This window comes from Sander vitreus, chromosome 3, assembly GCF_031162955.1.
Source record: "Sander vitreus isolate 19-12246 chromosome 3, sanVit1, whole genome shotgun sequence".
Lineage (NCBI taxonomy): Eukaryota > Metazoa > Chordata > Actinopteri > Perciformes > Percidae > Sander > Sander vitreus.
The window spans coordinates 2,432,233-2,454,705 of NC_135857.1; the positions used below are offsets into that span (position 1 = coordinate 2,432,233).

Genomic DNA, 22,473 nt, shown 5'->3' on the forward strand with positions numbered 1-22,473 from the left:
AGGTCAGGCTACGGCGTAGACGCAGAGGGGTCTGCGGGGGTACGCCGTCGATTCGACGCAGAAGCATAAAACAGCCTTATCATGTGACTGGTATTTCCAGACCTGAGAGAGAGAGAGAGAGAGAGAGAGACGAAAAGAGAGACAGGCAGAGAAAGAGAGAGAGAGAGAGAGAGAGTTGATGGGTTATTACCTCTGAAGATGAAAGAACCTTCTCTCTGGGTGTCCTTCAGAGGTGAAGGAGAGTGTTACCACAGCTGTGCTGCTCTTGTTTAAATTCAATACAGGACCTCAAGAGAAAAAAAACACTGTTCAGATGACTTTTGACCCAGTAGGCTTCGGCAAAGGTCAACAACAGCAGCTCTCCGGCTCACATCATTGTGTTATTTACTTTCAGAATCAATAAGTTGTTGCTGCCAGGGTGTATAGCTGCTGTGAAGTGAAAGGTGGACAGACATCTTTCATTAAAAAATACTAAGATTCTTTAAACCAGACCGTGTGTAACCTGCTATCTGTCTTTTAACAGAGAAGTAGAACTGAAAAGCAAATTAAGATAATATGTGCTATGAGGGCATTGTCCATTAATCTGACGACCATTTTCTTGATAACTCGATCAGTTGTTTGGTCTATAAAATGTCAGAAAATGTCGATCTGTGTTTCCCAAAGCCCAAGATGACATCCTCAAATATCTTGTTTTGTCCCCAACTCAAAGATATTCAGTTTACTGTCACAGAGGAGAGAAGAAATAAGAAAATATTCACATTTAAGAAGCTGGAATCAGAGAATTGTAAATTTTTTTTAATAAAAAATGACTCATAAATCCATTGTCAAAATAGTTGCCAATTCATTTTATAGTTGACAATTAAAGGATTAATCTTTGCAGCTCTGTGTGCAATATTTAAAAGGCTGATCTGTGATGTATGAAGAGGCTCTTAATTAAAGAATCTTGGATGTCTGTGAAACCAAGACCAATGCAGCTTCAGTATGCTAATGCCTTCTTGGCACTGGCTTCTCCGGGGCTGGCACTGCGTTTGTCCTCAAGTCCCCGTCCTCCAGGAGGCATTGATGTCTGCTTTGTATATCCACTTGTTACTGGAGACCTGTGGTCCACTGAAAGGATCTCTCCACAGGTCACTGTGGACCACAGGGCAAAAGCAGGCCTAGGATTTGCGAACTCATTTGTATTTGAGGAAATTTTACTTTGGTGTCTTAGCAACGCAGCCCTAGAGCTGATCATTTTAAACCTGCATCCCATGTCGACCGCAGGATAACAGGTCCCCTGTGTGCCCCACGGGATCAAATGAGGGGGCTGGAAGTCCGGGGGTGATTCAACACCGGCACTCTGTAATTACTCGCCCTGCGGAGCCGGCCAGCTCATGTGCCAATCACTGCATCAAGAGTAAAGTCACATCCATAAGGGCACTGTGTTGTTACTCACCTCAGAAGACAGATAATCTCTTAGATTTGGCTATTGTCCTTTGTCTTAACACCTTGCCCGGGATGACGGGGAAGCTGTGAACTGAAGACGTGTTGTGATATTAGCGATTGGCACCTCCTGTTACGCTGATGACTGTGGCATATTGTGCCGAGGATGTTGGAGTCTGAGGGACATGTAGCTTTGTTAATTAAAACCCACTCTTGAAAAAAGGCAGGCTTTATTCCCACGACATTAGGGTGAATTACATGGGGCACTGCAATATTAATCCACCTTGTGCAATGCCAGCATTCCCCTTAGAGGACCTGCACTCTCACAAATAGAGAACGGATCTCCTGTGGCTCCTTGAGCAACAATAATGTTGCCTCTCGCTCCCCTATGCACACTTACAATCTGTGAGACAGAGGGAAATGTTATGCTATTTTGGGCGTGATACGTCAGATGTTGTAGTTTTTGGGCAGACAGTGTGTTTCCCCTGGCTTTCTGTCTCTGCTTACTTTTACAGTAAGGCTGACTGCTCATTGTGAGTGGGTGTCTGTATGCAATTAGCATCATAAAGGGGGAAGAGAGGCCTCTCCTCCATGCCTCCCAGCATGACGACACCTCTCTGCCAGCCAACCAGCCCACTAGTGGAAACTTTTTTTCCCATATTGCTGGCTCGCTCTGTCTCTCTCCAGGTGTTTTTGATACAGACAATCTCAACAATCTCAGCGCTCAGTGACAGTCTGTGTGTTTTCTGACTGATATATTTAGCTGGCTTGTCTGGCTGATTCATTCAGTCATCTCTGCAGCAGTGCGGTGTGGGGGAGGAATGGACACATTTGTAACGGTCTTCACTGTTAGTACTTCTACATTTAGGCAGTTTGTTTTAGAGTGCTTTTAAAGCTCAGATATGTACTGAGTGTATTTATTGTTAAATGGTTTGTTAAGGTGACTAAAGTGGACTGCCTGCGTCATTCTGTCTGTGCTTGCAGCTTGCTACCCAGGCCTGGCCCCAGTGGCTCCGAAGACTTGTGTTTTACAAGAGGAAATGGCAGAAACGTGACAAAGCGGCGGGCGCAGTAGAAACAGGCTACGTATGGAATAGTAATTACGCTTAAAGAAATTATGGATGGAAGTGATGTCTTGTGTAATCATAGCCCCATGGCAAATCCCAGTAATTTAAAGTGCTCCTCATTTTATCCACACATTTAAACTAATAGGTTTTTCTTATGCATCATCATAGATTTTTGTTATAATATAAAATTGGGCAGTTAAGTAGATACATTTGAGAAAACATTGTTTTGCTTATATGCTTATTTTAATTACATTTTTTCTTCTCGTATTTCTTATATTTTACCTTCTTTTTTCCTTCTATCAATTCACATTGTAAGCTTGGATGGATGGGGAAACTATACATATTTCAGTGTCTTTTAGATGTGTTGTAAATAAGAAATAAATTACTTAAGAATATAATTATGTGATATATATTATTTTATATAATTACAATTACTCATTACTTATTACTTATTTGCGACAGAGTTTCTTTCATTAACTATATACAAGGAAATATTTTCAGATATTCTTGAAATAAGTTATTCTTTGTTTTGTGTCAGCACTGTCACTGTCTCAGGTGACACAGATCACACAATTCCTCTCATTCATTGATTTGGCCTCAGACAAAGAGGCTGAGACGGAGGTGAAACAGACGAATATATCACCCCGATGATGTTAGTGTAGAGTCTTGTGAGCCGAGTGCCTCAGCATGATTCATTGCTGCTGATTGCTGACGGTTTATGTCATGGTTTTCCCCCAGTTGGGCTGCCATGATTTTCCATTTCATTGACCTGCTGGAACAACATCTGGACTGTTCAACAAACCACGCTTCCCTTTTGTTTGTTTAAATGAAACCTTTCCCACGTGAGCGTTGACACTTCTTGGATGAAATTGTGAAAGATTGTGAAAGCCGACATCCTGCAACCTGGCTAAAACGACTGGGAACAAAGATATATATCAGGAAATGGTAGTAAATTCATCACATTTTAAAAGCAGCGTCTTGAAATTAAAGAAGAGCCCCGGGATTCAGAGGAAGCTTAGATCTTTGCCAAAAATGTGCTGAGTGGGGTATAAAAGCGAGCTGTCGTGGGCAGAGCTGGGTAGGTGGGTCGGGCACAAGAAGCTGAAGGGGGAGGGAGAGGGGGTGAATGTTAGGGAGCCTGCCATAGAAAGGGGTGGGTTGAAGGAGAGATTTAGTATTGGGTCAGGCACATGGTAGGTTGGGGGTAGATGGAAAGAGAAAGGGGAAAGAAGGAGCTGTGGATCTGAGTTCAAACTGCAAGCTGTGTTCAGAGAGAGAGCAGGAATGTGGCTCAGCGTGGGAATGAAGATGCTCTGACATGTTGAGAGACACTCTTAAGTCTTAAGACGGATATATGAACCACTCTGGCTGTATGATGAAAATATCCCGTAAGTACACAATAATGTATTACTGGAAATAAACTCTGGGGTTAGGTGATTGAAGGATTTTGGTGGTTAGACATATTAAAGCCTGTGCTTTAGTGATGATGATGGCTTGTTTTTATTCACCATAAACCTGAACGAATGAATTTGGTATTTGTCTTTTTGTATTTGTATGAATGGAAGAGGATTACTGTTAATCACGAACACGCTTTGCTGTCAGACAAATGCAGCTCAGGACAAAACATCATAAAATGCCTGAAAGTTTTGCTGTAAATATTTTGTGAAAGAGTGGAATGTGAGCGAGCCTTTCAAACTGTCATAATTCTGGCAGTGCGTGTGTCTGCTCAGCCCGAGCACTGTCCAAGTGTGCCATATCTTTTCGTGCGGCACTTTGTAACATGTCATATCACAGCGATGAATTGCATAACCAATGTTCTTGATAGTGAACGCTGCATTAAGTGAACTGTTAAAGAAAGGAGGTCGCCCTTGCCACAAGAGACTTTACTCGTACACATCTTCTGACGTTCTGGGCCATTGTGTCACAGCCATACTGGGTTCCATCTCGTTGTGCAACTGTAATTTTATACTGTACACAGTTTTAAAGCTCTGGGTTGTGGAGAGCAAAACACAAGTGCTTTTTGGCATGATGCCCGCCCAGCCTTTTATCCACAAGAGATTTCCTTAGAGAGAGGATGAGAGGACAGAATGTCTCGGTATCGTGTTACAGAATGCCAAACAGAGAGGAATTCCCAGCTCATGTTACTTGCTCCCAGTTGTCCAACCTGTGGCTGTGGGACACAAGAGGACCTGGCAGCGCCCTCACTATGGGCTGCGGCTGAATAATACAGTCCTGATATTATCCACCTGGTGATACAGGTGGGAACAGAGCAGAGGGGCTCCTGGCAGCGTAACACATGTTGACTCAACTGCTGGTAAACAATAGAGCTTTCTTTTGTCATCCAAGGACACAGGGAACTGTTAATATTTATTCAGTCTTTGGTCAGTCTGAAGACCAAAGTCACTTTTCATTGATTTCCCTGTGAGTCCTGGATCAACAGTTTTTGAAAAACAGGTGATAGCAGTATCTTCATAGCAAGGTTACGGCCGCTGTAATTACACAGTATTGTGTGATGAATGGCGACGGCTCATGTTTCAGCTGTAGTGTGACAGGCACAGACGGAGTGGAACTGAGACCTCAGATGTGTGGTGGCGGGAGAGCAGTTTGTTACCCGTAGGTGTAGCTTATGTGTAACTTTTCTTGGATGTGATGTTTATATGCTCCTGAAATGATTTGCATTGTGGAACGCTGGCTAAGTTACAGCTGTGTGTATGAGACTAGCAGGCAACGAGGAATGAATGAGCTGTGCAGCTTTTAAAGAAGCACTGGAACTGGTAAGAGTATTTTCATGTTAGATTTAAAGTCTTGGTCTTATATTTTGTTTATGTTAAATGAGTCATGTCATTTACCACATTGGGATTTCTAATTCTTGATAATGTAGCTACAGAGTGACTGATTTTGGATAGTTAATGATGGAAATAAATGCTGCATTTTGCTGCAGAAAACCCTGCTCATGTGTTTTAGGGTTTTCTTATTGAATCTTTTTTTTGTTAAGGGCTACAACTTACATTTTCATCATCAATTAATTTATTTGTTATTTTTTCTATTTATGGATTAATTTAATTTGGAATGGAATTCTTTTTTAAATGGCAGAAGTGCTATCTTTAAATGTAGTTTATTATCATGGAGGACTGTGGTAACCTGAACATATTGACATTTGTAACCAGAACAGAGTGAATCTTTGGAATTTTGGAAATGATCAATGAATTACGAAAATCATTCCTGATAATTGTCAATCGATTTGTGACTAATCATTTCAGCTCTAATGTTGTTACAGTAAAGTGAAGGAAAACTGTTTCCACATACAGTATATTTAAAGAAATTCTGACATTACTGGTGTAAGAAATTGTAGGTGAAGTATAAAGTTTGCTGGCCCCTTCCTCAATCTGATGCTTTGTATATATTAAACATAATTGTATATTTTCTTTCTAAAGTAAAGCAGATTGTGTACTGTAGCACTGGTGTGTCAGACAGCATGTCTCACTGAGGCGGTAAATGGCACCCGACTCTATTAGCATTAATGGAAAGGTGCCAACAGTCTGTTTCCTTTGCTTGTCATCAGCGGCTCTGAAGCCTGCAGACGGCTAGCTCTGGAGGACCAGTTAGTGATCCAGACTGCTGGCCTCGTTTCTTTATCAGAAAAAGTCAATGGGATGGCTTGCTTGGACTCCATGAAAGAGTCACAGAGAGCTCTGGTAAAGATCATTTTCAACCTGATCTATAGTAGCGGTGGGACAAAATATCAATGTGGCAAAATATCGTCGTCCTCCTCATGCAATACCAGAATACGCTGGCGCCAAATATATATATTTTAATGAATAAGATAGGGTGCTCTAAATAGATTTCCCTGCTCTCCGCGTCGCTACTTCATGGCTCCTCGAGGTGGCGCTTAACACAAGAACGGGGGAAACTTGAACATAAGTTAAAGGTGCCCTGCTGCACGTATTTCATTACTTTGTGGTAATGTCTGAAGTTCTACCATGGACTGTAACATTTTTTGTGGAAAGAATGCCTTGGTTACCTTGTTGTTGTTGGTATAGAAAGCCTGCAGGAAGACTCAGCTCAATTTGTGCCAGTTCTCATTCATATTCAACGAGCTAAGCTGCTTGACTCTGATTGGCTGACAGCGTGCCAATGAGAGCCTGGCTATCAGCATCCTTTACCATCAGTGTTGTTGTCATTACTTAGAATTCCTCATGGGGGCGACACAAACTACGCACTATAGCTTTAATGTGGTTGAGTTTCATTTTTGAATCCCTGTTTTAATGCACACACTTTCTTGTGTTTCAGAAATTGAGGCGAAAGAGGCGTGTGACTGGCTGCGGGCAGCAGGATTTCCCCAGTATGCGCAGCTCTTTGAAGGTAATAACAGTAAATAAGTAAGTAAGTAGTGGGTTGGTAAGTAATAAAACTCCCACACACATTCATCACAAAGGGGGGGGGGAGAGAGAGATAGAGATTAATGAAGTAGCACACCAATAAAAGGGCTCTGTAATAAACAGCAATAAACTGCATTTTTATTTCAGCTTTGTATATCTGTTGTGAAACAAAACTGTTGGTGCTTGAATGTGGGCTTTGTTTTAACATGATGGGTGAATAATGGCACACAGTGTCAGCTGGTCTGTCACCCTAGTCCTCAACACTGTACACAAAACCATGTATTCATGAGCTACATAGTGAGCCTCATTTACAGTACACAACTGTCCTCAGGAGGCCTCGGAGCCAGAGCTCCAGTCAGATCCCCAGACACCACAAAACAAGCGGAACATCAGCTGCTTTAAAGTCTAATCTTTTCCAAGCTATGGTTACAACATAAACATGTCTTCTGTGCTTCACGACTGAAGTCATGGGAAGAAATGGGTTTTTATCTGAGCTTAAAGTAGCTCTCCTCCCTCAGATCTTTGTGTCAAGGCTTTTCATGTGCTTTTGGCGCATTCATGTTCTCCATGGATGGTCCGAGTTTCCGAGATCGGAAGTCGTTCTTCCGACTTCGGTGTGTTCACGTGTTCTCAAGTCGGAAAGTTGCAATGTTGATTGTAACCATAACAACAAACATGGATGCTACGAAGAAGATGTGTGGACTGTTACTACTCAGAGAGTTCAAACTCAGTGTTGATAGTTTTTCACAGTATTTTGAAGACAATAATACTAAAATATTGCTTCAGCTAAAGTACCTGACTTGTTATTACGGTTTAAATACCGTACTTACGTCAATAAATAACTTTTTTAAGTAGTCTAGGTCACTCTTTTTTGACAACAACTAACGGTAATTCCATATTAAAAATTATATTTCAGCAAGAAGTTGATATAAAATAAGTGAATATATAAAAAGTTTCTCACCGTTAATAAAAGATCTAGTTTTGCCCTCTATGTTGACGACACATATGACTTCATGTCGGCACATCGGGAACAAAAATCTTTCCTGAGTTTCCGAGCTGATTTTCCGACTTCAGCAGGCGTTCACATGCATTTTCCAACTCGGAATCTCGTTTTTCCGATTTGTCGGACACCACATGAACACAGCATACAGTGCAATATACAGTGCCAGTCAAAAGTTTGGTCATGCTTTCCCATTCAAATGAATGAGAAAACATGTCCCAATATGTTTGACGTTCAAAACAAATCATGTTTTGGAAGGTGCTCTTTGGAAAGGGAACATAAAACTTCAAAAGAGAAAAAAGGTCCAAGGCACTCTTCTTAAAAAAAATATTTAAAAAGCCTTTATTTATTATATTATTTTATTTTATTATGTATTTATTCATATCAAAATCTTACATTAAAAATAGAACTGGGCAGCAACCCACACGTATCGGCACAAAGCGGCCTTCTTTAGGGTGTCATATATGTTTGCTGACAGTTTTAACAGAGCTCAAGCAATGTGCACTGATAATGGCTGTAGGAGTGCAGAGCTTCACTCCTGATGCTTGGGTATTAGAAAAGACGCTAATGATGAAATCTGTTATTAGGACGTAGTCGTGTTTCACAGTCTACAGTATGTTTGAATGTCTGCGCCCTTAAAGAACAGTCCGAGCCTTGTTGAGATCTTAGCGTTCACTGCTGCTTCTGCTTTTCATAAAAAGTTAACGACTTTTACATGAATGCGGGAGGAATGTTAGATTCAGAGGGTCTGGATTCAGTCTCCTAAATTATGTAAGAAGAGGCCCATACCCAGAGAAAGACGTAATGCCTGCACATGCCTCATATCTCATTAGCATCACATACAAAAGTTTGATGGTCTCCCAGCATTCAATCTACTTCTGGAAAGAATGTGGTTTCCAGATCCTTCTTTCCATTTATTCAATCCATGAACGCTGTCTATAGAAGAACTACTTAAAACGTCCAATCAGATTTCAACACTGCCACTTTCTCTAATCCTTGTGCTTTTTTCCTTCAGATTCCCAGTTCCCCATTGACATTACTCCTGTGAAAAGAGATCATGACTTTCTGGACAAAGATCTCGTGGAACCTCTGTGCAGGTAACCAGACGTTTGATTGACACCGACACTTGCTCATCCATGAGTCAATGCCACTAATCATTTCCTTGCCCCGAGGAAGTGAACTATGTGAGAAGTTTGAAGTAAACGCATGTAGGGTTGGGTACCGAAACCCGGTTCCACTATGAAACCAGTTCCTACGCAACCGGTAGGAATCGGACCGGATTAGAACACAAATTTTGGTTCCTCATTTCGGTTCCACTTAATGTGTCGACTGAAATATTTTCCCTCTGTCGCTCCGAAAACGGACGTAAAAATATCCCCCTTTCTCTGTAGTCTACCGTTAGCTAGCTACCATAAATGTAGGCTACTTTTAAAATGCCATATTTTGCCATAAAAGAGCCTTTCTTTGATGTTATTTTTCAGTTTTTCAAGAATCAGTTTAGGAATCAGATTCGTTTTAAAAGTACCGGTTCAGCATCGGAATCGTAAAAATCCAAACGATACCCTAACCCTACTCACGTGTCATGATGGTAAAAGGATAACGTCATGTTATTTTTATTTTCTAATCTTGGCTATTAAGAATCTCATGAAGAAAGGAAGATTTGCCACACATCGCTGTTCCATTTATCAAATCAGTTCATACAGACCTCCGTCAGACCTTCATCTGTCAGGACTGAAATATTAGACTGATATGCTGATTTAATAAACACTTTTTAACGATATGGTATTATTTATTCATTTATTTATTTATATATGTATACGTTTATTTAATCCATTAAACAAACAAAAAAGTCCTAACTAAAAGGAGCAGAAAGACGATCAATCTTATGTAATCTGCCCCCTTTTCACGAAACTTACACTAAAAAAAACAAATAATGAAATAATGATGACGATACTTATGTCACAATACGATATTATTGCGATTTTAAACATATTGCGATATATTGCATTTTATTACCTTTTTTTTCTTCAAATGATGTGCCCATAGGAAAACTTATACTCAACTTCACCATAGTGGACTAAAGAGGCAATTCATTTTATTATTCTAGTACCAAAAAGTTACAATTTATATAACAAAAGATCGTTCCTTGATGGCCGTGCATCGATACAGTATTGCCATGGAAAAATATTGTGATACTACGCTATTATTATCTGCCATTGCAAGAGCATTGTGGGTAGCATATCTGCATGAGAAATATTAATGTTTTTGGCACATTTTACTAATTATTATTATTATTATTAAGATTATAAAAGTACACTAAAAGCCAACAACTGGTGGCTCCTTGTCACTCCGTTGTTGGGCAAGACGGCTCATGTACCTTTTTGAGCCGGGATGAAAACAGCATTTGAGTAACACAGTTGTCACAGTAACCGTGACAACCATCGTGAGGGGGAAGCAGGAGGAGCATTAGGGTTGCCTCACACAGCTCAATATACTGTGACTCTAAACAACCCTAAAGCAACTCATCTAAATTCCAAACTAGCCACGGGATAAATGGAAGACAATTGGAAACAGTTCCACCTCCAATGTGATTTTGTCCATGACTTCCCAGCATCTCTATGGTAACATAAGGATGGCTTTGTTGTCAGTTACGCCACCACAGTCTAGTGTGCAAAGAATAAATACCACCATACATACTGTGGGTGTCTTTGAGCTGAAAGTGATAGATATTTCGTGTATGTGAGTGCTCTCTATGATCCCTGGCTAAGCAGCCTCCTATTTTAACAACCACAGTCAAAGCTCTTTAGGCCTATGGAATAAAGGCCCCCCAACTTAGAAATCCTCTCTTCAGTTGGGTCCCACTATCTACAGTAACAATCATGAGAACTTTGTGTTTGGCTAACCCCTATCGTCTCCAGCACTGTGGGATATTTCCAGCCGCCATCTGAGGCCATTTACTGTCACAGAACAATACTGTCAAGGCTGTTAGCAATATCTGGAGCTGTTAAAGCGTGTGATTATCATACCACAAATGAGTTTCTTTTTGTCTGAAGCCAAGGCACAGTGAGCTGGAGTATATTTCGTGATGTCGTCATCTTTTCCTCCATTGCTTTTGTTGGTTCATGTACAGTTTTTTTGTTCTGTTACTTTATATATCCCAGTTTGCACACCCACAAAACCTCTAACCACTAAGCACATGGCACAAGGCGTAGACTGTATGTTTGATCCCAAATATTGAAAATGTTTCATTGCTTCCCTGACAACTGAGTTCAGGACATTTGCAATAGTGTTTCAAAGGCAAAACTTTCATGTTGTTGAGCCCAGCAAAATGTTTTTACGCTGTTTTGTCGGACGCAACTGGAATCACCCCTCAAAATTCTGAAAGAATAATAAAAAAAAAAGCATCCACGTGCAAAATGGCATCAAAGGACTGGTGCATCTGTAGATTAAGATCTACATATGACTTTATTGAATGAATCAGGCTTGATTAGAACGGAAGTCTGGCTCATCCATTGGTTAACCTTTCTTCGAACTATTGCACACCACCTTTCAAGCCACAATCACTTAGATCCACTGCTGAGAGAGAGAGAACAGAGCATCCAGCAGTTACCGGTGTTCATTAGGTTTAGGATATTGTGGCATGGACAAACTGAATTTCCCTCTGGGTCTGGTTGTACATCCAGACCAGACGCTCATTAGGTTAACACTTTCCTAAGTCATTAGGAAGCTATTCTGGTGTTTTCTCTTATTTGTTCAGAACAGTTTTCATCCTTTGTCTTTCAGGCGACTCAACACCTTGAACAAGTGTGCCTCTATGAAACTTGACGTGAACCTTCCAAAGAAGAAAGTAAGTGTTGACTCTATATTACGAGCTTTGCTTCTGCAGTTTCACTTTCACTTTTAAGGTGTTATATGTATTATAGTATGAAAAGTGCAGCGTTATAACAAGTGGGATACTACACTATATGCATTTTTTATACATGATGATGATACATTGATGATTTTAGGCTTGCGTGGGTGTCGATGTTTTCCTCTCTGCATAGATTTTTTGGAAATATAACACTTTGTATGTACCTCTGAGGGTTTGTTGGGGTTTTTACCCCTCAGAAAGCTTTAATACTTAACTCGAATATCACAGTTGTCATTTGAAATTTGCAAGAAATAGAAGACAAACTTCAATGCCTTCGTAAGAAATGGAATTTTCCAACAAATATTGCCTTAAGTTATGCATATGCTTCCTGCACCAACATAATTATAGTCTGGTTTCATCCCTTTAACCTAGATACCGTGATATTTGAGATTGCACCATTGTTGTATTCATGCCTATTGAGTAGGATAGCTTTTTATCTGTCCCCACTTTGGAATGTAGCCTGCTGGCTTATATAATTGTTTTTCCTGCCTTGGTCTATTTATGGAAACGTCTTCAAGGGAATCATTTGTCTGGTGTTATATCATTGTTGGCTGATTGTATAATGTAATGAATTCTAAGCAGACACATCCTCCAGCCATTTTCTGCAATTCCTATTTAACTGTTCTTTGTGGCAAAGATGATCTGTGATGCTATATATACCTTACCCTACCTTGCAAGCCAGCTGATGTTTGAATATTTTTTCTAACAACACAAGGAGGAAAAATGTGCAAATTATCTTTTGTTGAAAAATGTGAAAAATATGCATAGGCTGTCAAGGTTATTTTTATGTCAGTCTCAATCATTGTATGTTTATGCATGATCTATTTAATTTAATTTCTTATTATCTAATTAGGTAGTAGTGAAGATCCCTTTTGAGAGACCTAAATAGAAACGTTCATTACTACAAAGAAGATTAAAAATAGCAAATGAAATCATGTAGGCCAGAGTAACTGATGTAACATAATCTGTTTTTCCCCAGAGTGAAGACTCTGATGAAGAAGACCTGTTTGCTATCAGTGACAAATGGACCTTTGAGTGGAGCAGCCGGCGTTGGTCCAGGTTACAGGACATTGACTGTCTGCTGGGAAACCACGGAGAGGGTCCGCCCTGCAGAGACAGCGTGCCTCTGAGAACCACCACCAGCAGCGAGAGTGTTCTAACGGACCTCAGCGAGCCGGAGATCTCTTCTTTGCACAGTGAGAGCAGCGGTGGCAGCGGCCATAGGGGCCTCAGCACAGAGGACTCCGACTGCTCCAACCACATCGGCTCCGATTCTGCAGCAATGCCTGATTCTACTTCTCTCACAATGCCTCACATCCCCAAAGAAATTGCTCACTACGGCTCACTACCCGATAAGCACGGCAAGACAAGCCGAATCCGTGCCAAAGACTTCCTGAGGCGCATGGAGACACTGCGCTCCCGAGGAACTCTGGGAAGGGGTCGTAAGACGTTGGTCATAAGCGCTCCAGTGCTGCAGCAGGAGGCCCAGGCGCTGAAGACGCTGCAGTGCGTCCAGATCATGAATGGAGATGGTGGGGCTCCAGAAATACCGTCCCAAAAAGTTCTGTCGTCCCAGTCCGGGAGTGAGGGTAGCAGCCATTCTAGTGGCAGCGCTGTCAGCACACCCAGCCTAAAAGAACGTAAGCCTCACCGGGCTGACTACAAGCGCAGCGGCATGTATTTAGAGGACATAGACATCTTCTCGGGCACCCAAGTGAATAAAGTTGCAGAACAAAACCGCAGGAATGAATTCTGCTCCTATGAAGACCTGGTGGTCCACATTCCCAAAGACCACAAGCCAGGAACCTTTCCCAAAGCACTGTCCATAGAGAGCCTGTCCCCAATGAATGGAGCCTCTATCAACTGGCACACAGGCAGCATGCACCTAGACTCCCATCTTATTTCATGCAGGAAGGAATCCAGGCCTGTCACCCAGTGCTGCTCCAGAGGCAGCCGCATCAGTGTGTATGATAATGTTCCTGGCTCACATCTGTATGCCAGCACCGGAGACCTGATAGACCTGGAGAAAGAGGACCTCTTCCCTCACCTGGACGACATCTTGCTGCATGTCAATGGTCTACAGCAGATAGTGGACCACTGGTCTAAGAATGTGTTGCCTGTCGGAGAAGGGCTGGCACAGTTGGATGGCGGGAGGGAACATACAGTAGGCCTTCAGTCCTCTAGTCAGATCACATTGGACTTTCAAAATTCGGTCACAGAAAGCCAGACCACACCAAGTTACGGGGATAGAGACAGAGTATCACTCGCTGAGACAGAATCTACAATGCTCAGGGAAAGGAGGGACTCCGGAGTAGGTGCTTCACTCACAAGACCTAATCGGTAAGACTCATGGAACTGTGTTAAAATTACTGAAACTACACTGGTTTAAGTCTTCCATGAACTAAAACAAAAATGCTTTTCTTTTTCTTTGCTGTTTCATTTTTTATGGCATTAGGTTACGATGGCCCAGCTTTCAGATATCTCATCGCCTAAGTCACTCAGTGGCATCCCTGCAGATCACCAACCAGTCAGCAGGCCAGCTGAGTTTGTTGCAGAAGTTTTCTCTGCTGCGCCTTACTGCAATCATGGAGAAGTACTCCATGTCTAACAAGCATGGCTGGACCTGGTAAGATCCGCTTTCTCTACTCAACACAAATGGTGTGCTTCATGATAAATGACATATTTTCTTTATTAATAAAAGCACATTTAATTTCTTTGAACTGATTCTGTTTGTAACTGTATTTACTGAAATTATTATAGTAGTACAGTTATCTGTGTTTTTGTCCAGTACGGTATGAATAGGCCTTAATGAATTACTGTAACCAGATTCCCTTTTGGCTCACAAACTATTTCATGTTAAAGTGCTCATATTATGCTAATTTTTAGGTTCATAATTGTATTTAGAAGTTGTATCAGAATAGGTTTACATGATTTAATTTTCAAAAAACACTATATATTTGTTGTACTGCACATTGCTGCAGCTCCTCTTTTCACCCTGTGTGTTGAGCTCTCTGTTTTAGCTACAGAGTGAGACATCTCACTTCTGTTCCATCTTTGTTGGGAGTCGCACATGCTCAGTACCTAGGTAAGGACTACTAGCCAGTCAGAAGCAGAGTATGAGGGCGTGCCCTGACAGTACCTAGGTAAGGACTACTAGCCAGTCAGAAGCAGAGTATGAGGGCGTGCCCTGACAGTACCTAGGTAAGGACTACTAGCCAGTCAGAAGCAGAGTATGAGGGCGTGTCCTGACAGTACCTAGGTAAGGACTACTAGCCAGTCAGAAGCAGAGTATGAGGGCGTGCCCTGACAGTACCTAGGTAAGGACTACTAGCCAGTCAGAAGCAGAGTATGAGGGCGTGCCCTGACAGTACCTAGGTAAGGACTACTAGCCAGTCAGAAGCAGAGTATGAGGGCGTGCCCTGACAGTACCTAGGTAAGGACTACTAGCCAGTCAGAAGCAGAGTATGAGGGCGTGCCCTGACAGTACCTAGGTAAGGACTACTAGCCAGTCAGAAGCAGAGTATGAGGGCGTTCCATGCTAGCAGCTAGGCGAGCATTATAACGTGTGTTACAAAGTGACCACGTTTGTCTCTGAAGTAAAGGCTGGACTACAGTAGAGCTGTTTGGAGCAGTTTGTGAACAGTGTTTTCTGTTGGAGATGGTAAGTCCCTTTGGAGGGGGACTTTGGGCTTTTTCACTTTGTAAACCTATAACGTGCACAAAAAGATATATAACACAATCAAGGAAAGGGGAAAAAGCATAATATGAGCACTTAATGATATAATATGACTATATACTGTATATTGTGTGTAGTATTACGACAGCATAGTTTCATATTTAGCCAGCAGAGCAAGGTGTCAAAGATGTTGTGTTGATGTCTCTCTTAGGTCTGTGCCAAAGTTTATGAAGAGAATGAAGGTACCAGACTATAAGGATAAGAACGTGTTCGGAGTGCCTCTCATAGTGCATGTGCAGCGCTCTGGACAGCCGTTGCCCCTCGGCCTGCAGCAGGCCCTGCGCTACCTGAGGAGCCAGTGTCTTGACCAGGTCAGCCACAGTACACATCACGCTCTCAGGTTGCATTTGACTTGTATTTTCATATATGATGTACAGGGGCGGAGCCAGAAGTTGCAAACATTAGGGGATCAACCCAAACCTGGTGGGGGGGGCTATATAGCATTTACAGCAGCTATATGCACAGTTTTTCAAACCATTTGAAAATAAAATGCCTAAAAATAGTGTAGATCATTTGGGAAAAACATGATAGTTGCCAAGCAGAATAATCATCCTGTAGAGCCTACATGCTGTTTTATATCTAATTGTTCTCCAACTGTCTTCATTATTCTGAAACCAGAACACAACAGACGTGGGTAGTGTAGGAAGTTAGCATTAGAGTTAACAGAAATAAAAGCCCCAGAAGCCACCCCCTTGCTCCGCCCCTGGTGATGTAACAAATGGCTTTATCTAATGTGTATAATGTGGTCTAAGGTTTCATTGCACAATGACTGACACAGGTTGTAGGCAGATACAATAGTAGTATAATAACGATACAGTGAGCGGAACTGCTGTACAATGTAGTTACATATTGCTTCAACATAAACACCTGTGTTTTGCTTCCAGGTGGGTCTCTTTCGTAAATCAGGGGTGAAGTCTCGAATTCAAGCTCTTAGGCAGATGAATGAGAATTCCCCAGACAATGTGAACTATGAGGATCAGTCTGCCTATGATGTGGCTGACATGGTGAAGCAGTTTTTCAGGGATCTACCTGAGCCTCTGCTTACCAGCAAGCTGGGGGAGACCTTCCTCCATATCTACCAATGTAAGGACAATGATTTATTTTTGCTTGCCTTTTGTCCCATGTCAGCTTTTAATTGTAATTGTCTCACTTGGTTTTGTTTTAACTTGGGGAGCACTGTGAAATTGCACCTGAACTAACGTAGAGTACATGTGGCTGCGTGAGGATGCAATTTACAATCTAGTAAATGACCTTTGACAGTTCATGATTGCTTTTCTCTCTCCTATCACTATGTCCGTAAGGCAGAAATAATAGAAATCAATTCTATCATATGTGCAGATGTGCCGAAGGACCAAAGGTTGCAAGCTGTCCAGGCAGCCATCATGTTGATGTCAGATGAAAACCGAGAGGTGCTGCAGACACTGCTCTGTTTCCTCAGCGATGTCACTTCCTCTGTGGAGGAGAACCAGATGACACCCATGAACATTGCTGTGTGTCTAGCCCCCTCCCTCTTTCATCTCAACATACTCAAGAAAGACAATCTCTCACCAAGGTACTTTCCCCCGTGTTACAGTTAGTGACATGCATGCTTTCTATTAACTCCTGCATGATTATCTTCACCTATTACTCTATAAAGACATAAAATGGGTTACAGAGTTTGCTCAGCCCTCAGGGGTGCAGTTGATTGCTCTCTTTCTGGGCCACTTCTGGAAGGACATGGCACTCTTTTTAAAGCTCAGTGTTTTATGAGATCATGCTGTGTACAAACAAAGAAAAGCTGAAATGTTGAAATTGTTGCTAAAGAGATCAAAGGGCTTTCCTGCAGAGCGGAGGAAGGGTTTATATACTGCGTTTCGTGGGGATGTTGACCCAGGGACTCTGTTGGCCTAATACGTTTTCTCTCCACCTAATCCTCAGGGCCATGCAGAAGAAGTATGCCACTGGCAGACCAGACCAGAAGGATCTGAATGAAAACTTAGCAGCAACACAGGGCCTTGCTCATATGATCATAGAGTGCAACCGTCTCTTTGAGGTACAAGAACCTGTGGTTGGAGATAATGCAAGAATTTCAAGCCTGGATGCAAAAATCCACATGCCTCCCTCTGTGTTTATTTGCTGTGAATCCTACCTCATGCTTTTATACACCCATTAGATCCCTCATGAGATGGTTACTCAGTCGCGTAATTCCTACGTGGAGGCTGACTTGCATGCACCAACAATTGAGGATCTGTGCAAGCAGCTGGAAGATGGTGATGGAACCTACCAAATTCATATGGAGGGTAGACTTCAGAACACACTCAAAGAGGCCCGGGAAAAGTCCAAATACTGGGTGTCCTGCAGCAGCTCTGATAACACAGAGCTCTACTATAAGAAGGTTGGTGTTCTTCCTTTGATTGTGCAGTTAATTCGTTATTTTATACTGTATATGATAGAACATCAACATAATCACAATGTTACTTATCAACTCCCTAAAGGGACATGGGGGATCTTTGTTTCTCTTGTGCGCACGAGATACGAGAAACCAATCTAAGGCTAGCAAAATTATGCTAACAAAGTACTGCTGACTTTATGTGGCTTAAGGTAATATTTTACATTTACAGCATCAACAGTTACCTTATCATCTTTAAGTGTGTTGATGACACTATCAGGTACATTTAGTTGTGTTTTCAGGAAGATGAATATCTCCTCCTTGGCAGACATTCTGACTTTGGACATTTTAGGCCTTTATTGGATAGGATAGCTGAGAAGTCTTGAAAGGGGAGAGAGAGGGGGAATGACATGCAGCAAAGAGCCGCAGGTCAGAATCGACTCAAACATGGATCCACAGGTTAACATGATGGTTTTTGTGTGTCCTGTTCAGGTGGGAGATTGGAACCCTCTGAGACGCTGGCGAGTGTCTGTGGAGGTGGAAGCACCACCATCTGTAGTGTTGAACCGTGTGCTACGAGAGCGCCACCTGTGGGATGTGGACCTGCTGCAGTGGAAAGTGTGTGAGACGCTGGACAAGCAGACAGAGGTGTTTCAATATGTCCTCAATCGTATGCCCCCTCATCCCAGCAGGGACTTTGTAGTACTCAGGTGAGTGGTGATACAAAGAAAACACATCATTCTTTGTTTGGAAGTAGCCATTATGTCTTTTCTATTAGGGCACATACTCAATCTCTTTCTGTTTATTGAAGGTCATGGAGGACAGACTTACCCAAAGGCGCCTGCTCCCTGGTTTCTGTGTCTATAGAGCACCAGGATTGTCCTCCTGTTGGAGGGGTACGAGCTATAGTCTTGGAGTCCAACTACCTGCTAGAGCCCTGCGGCTCTGGAAAGTCCAGACTAACTCACATCTGCAGAGTGGACTTGAAGTAAGTCCCACAAGCATCTTATTAAAAGATTATGTCACTAACTCTTTTAGCAATTTTTCTTATTCTTAAAGCACTGAACGGTTTAGGGCCAAAATACATTGTGATCTGCTGCTACATTATGAACAATCTAGACCTCTCAGGTCGTCTGGGACAGGTCTGCTTTCTGTCCCCAGAGTCAGAACTAAACAGAAGCAGAGTTCAGTTTTAATGTACCACAATTACAGGGAGCACGGACCTGCTTGTTTTGCTTGTTGCTGATTGTGCTATACAAATAAAGCTGCCTTGCCTTTCCCTTTACTCATAAAATACATTTGCACAATGCATTTTTATATGTGATATTAGTTGCATTTTTAAGATAATTATTTGAAGCTCCTTGTAAATGCATGTACGCAATATTATATTAAATATACTGTTTTGATTTCAGGGGAAGGACTCCAGACTGGTACAACAAAGCCTATGGTCACCTTTGTGCCGCAGAAGCTGCCCGGATCCGCAACTCCTTTCAGCCGTTAATCACAGTCGGCCCAGAGACCAAAATCTGAACCTCTTTGTGTCTGCTCAGCCTTGAGATCAAGATTGAGCCTTTGAGTCACTGCTAACAGGCAGACACGAAGCATAGACAGGACCCCAGAACTAAAGCACAGTTTATTCCGGGTTTATTTCCAGAGTAGAAATGCTCTGAAAATGATGTTGATCTCCTCTGTACTTGCACAATGACTAGAGGACATCTTATAGGTGCTGAGCATAATTACGCAATGGGAAATTAATCATCCTGCCAATGTCCTCAGTATTAGGATTGTATTGACCTTGATGTTGCTAAACCTGTATATTATAATTATTATCTTTAATATTATTGTATTACTGTTTCTTTTATCTACAATGTCTAGGACATTTAAGCTCTTAAGCGCTTCTGGGAAGCTGTTATTCATTTCAGATTTAAAGCTATAATTATTATGATGTAGACTCAAATGTCTATATATACATGTGTGAATATACTGACCATGCAAACAAAATGTATATATTGTATATATGTGAAGGGCTAAATAGTACATATGTTAATATCCTATATATTGATTATTTCACTGTGTCAACCTTCCTGTAGTACACATGGTACTAAATTGTAAGCTGGTTTTACTTTGCTTCAGTATTGCCATTTTGGAATGGGTGTAATTTTATTCAACTTTGACCTCCCATGGTTGTGAAAAGAATGACTTAAGGTTTGACTTGATCATACCTGCTTAAGGGTACTGGATTGTGCAGTCAAGTACAAGACACATCATTTTTTTAATAAAACTATCAAAATTATAAAATGTTTGTATGCACTCATTGTTAATTTTCTGCCACATCAAAAAGACAAAACAAGACATTTTAAGACATTATTCAGTAATGGACATCTACTAACCTGTGAAGGAGTCTAAATAACTATTTTGGACAATTGATAAACTGTCAGTAATGCTTCTGTGAAGATGTTTATGTTCAACAATCATGTATACTACTCATATGCACTGACTTGTACTGACACAAACTCAATGCTCACTGATCTGGGATGAGAGGGACCTCTACTGGACCTTTAAAGGAAACACATCCACACGGGTGGATGGATTTACATGGATACCTTGATTGAGCTTTCAACTCATTAATAATGCGAACTTAACAGTGATTCAAAAGTAAAATCAAATGAAGATTGTAATTCATTTTGTCTGGCTTTTTCTTACATATTGTATGGAAAGGCAAACATTTGGGCTGAACACATAAACCTGGTTGAATGGTATTTTTATCCACTAGATGGCCCTTTCTGATCAGCAGCATAGTCATCTTTACTGTGGACACATTTTTTTTTCCCCTGAGACAATATTATTGGAATAAAGTCCCCTTTATCACAGGTATTTTGATTTATTTTCAACAGGTAGTGAGGGTGAGATAGATATCTACTGTTAGGATATCTTGTAGGAAAGTGTTCATGCCAATGCGGCAACTACTAGTTCCATTACTACTATTGTTTCAGGCCAAACTAAATCTATACCCATTTTGTAAGATACATTATGGTTGACGGCTTGAACAATGATTACCACTTGGTATCTATTCAAAACCCTAGTGAGATAAAGTTTGACCATGGCAGCTCAGACATGCTAAAAGTATATAAAAGGATCATTCACCAAAACCATTACAGGAAATAAGTGGATGATGCTGTTGCAGTCCTAACTGAAACAATCATTACATGAACTTGCCACAGGTTATTGAGCATGGATCTGCTCCTCTGATTCAGTTCCCTAGCCAATATAGTGTGTGGATGGCAAAGTGAAACCCCCTCCCTTGACCTCTTTTCAGCACTGGGTTTGTGGTTCTCATTGGAATGAGGACTAGCAGGTTTAACAGAAGGGATGGGAGGATAGGAGCAATTGAGTTAGACATTATTAGATAAGTGTTATGTTGGGACAACAGAATACAAAAATGCTAATAAGTATTTCCTTAAGGACACAGTAGCTATGAAGCAATTATGCCTAATTCAACCTAGTCTGTAAATGCCATTTGCTCATCCAAAGATATAGCACTCTGATTATTTATTTATTTCACAATAGCACATAAGACTACAGTGACATTAAAACAACCAGTATCACAAGATGAACTATTTAAATCACATTGGGGAGCAAGCTAAATAATCAAATTGCCAATTGCTCTGTATTGCATTAATACAATGTCATATCAAGTATAAAAACTGTACAGTAATATACATTATAGGACCAGTTGAAGCCTGACATTATATCTACCTCTTTGGAGCCATGCTGACACAGATCAGCTTAATGAGGTCATGGAATGCAAGCTCAGCTTCTGGCTGTAAGTCAGGACGATGGACAGGATTGTTGCCAAGCTGTCTGTTTCAGTCTCTTTTATATAACCACTGGAACCTGGTGTATTTTTGTCATTATTAGTTGTTAACTAATTATCTACGGTACATGCAAGTGATGTTTTGGTAATTTGTTTATTAAAAGTGAAAATAAACCTCATTATTCAAATTAATAATTAATTTAAAAACAAACATGTTTCTGGCCTGGAGATAAATAATAAAAAAAAGAATCTGTAAATGGAAACATGCATGGACAACAGTGGATGCAAACCAGGATCATTAAAAAAAACATTAAACACAGCAATTCATAAACTTCCAATATTGCCTGTAATTACCAGTTCAAAGTGATTTGTCAACGATCTGACCTTGCTACCAACTCACCAGGATCATTGGGAGAAAACTAAGGGAATTAATCTCACTGTAATAGGATTTGTTGATATGCTTCGCATATGACTATCCAGGGTCACCTTTGTGTCTTACAGACTGATCAATGTACTGTACACACCTGAAGCTCAAACTGTGTGTGATGTGAAACCATCATACATTTATGTGAAGAGAGGAAGAACTTGTAGGATAATAATAATAATTCAAGTCAGCTGTTTGCATAAGTGCAGGCACAATGTTCAAGTGTGCAATTCATGCATGGTCAAAAGTGTTGCAGCAAAGTCTCTTAATCAAACAATGAACCTATTGATAAAAGCCATAGTCAACACTATTTGCCATTAAAATAGAATAGAAATTAATTAACCTAATATCCA

General features: G+C 41.1%; 1 protein-coding gene across 5 annotated transcripts in view; it reads left to right on the top strand.

Moving 5' to 3' along the window:
• Positions 1–20,155, top strand: part of stard13b (StAR related lipid transfer domain containing 13b) — a 76,604-nt gene extending 56,449 nt beyond the window's left edge. For 4 of the 5 annotated variants that reach the window (XM_078245673.1, XM_078245683.1, XM_078245680.1 and 1 more), the window contains 13 exons: positions 6,780–6,851; positions 8,884–8,965; positions 11,652–11,715; positions 12,758–14,118; positions 14,234–14,404; positions 15,666–15,825; positions 16,399–16,597; positions 16,853–17,066; positions 17,432–17,546; positions 17,667–17,888; positions 18,375–18,592; positions 18,694–18,870; positions 19,295–20,155. In XM_078245673.1, the coding sequence (XP_078101799.1) occupies positions 6,780–6,851; positions 8,884–8,965; positions 11,652–11,715; positions 12,758–14,118; positions 14,234–14,404; positions 15,666–15,825; positions 16,399–16,597; positions 16,853–17,066; positions 17,432–17,546; positions 17,667–17,888; positions 18,375–18,592; positions 18,694–18,870; positions 19,295–19,412 (3,173 nt within the window). In that variant the 3' untranslated portion in view covers positions 19,413–20,155. Of the gene's footprint in view, positions 1–3,723; positions 3,878–6,779; positions 6,852–8,883; positions 8,966–11,651; positions 11,716–12,757; positions 14,119–14,233; positions 14,405–15,665; positions 15,826–16,398; positions 16,598–16,852; positions 17,067–17,431; positions 17,547–17,666; positions 17,889–18,374; positions 18,593–18,693; positions 18,871–19,294 lie in introns of those variants that run through there. The other variant, XM_078245689.1, reaches the window with a different exon arrangement.
• Positions 20,156–22,473: the final 2,318 nt, after the last annotated feature.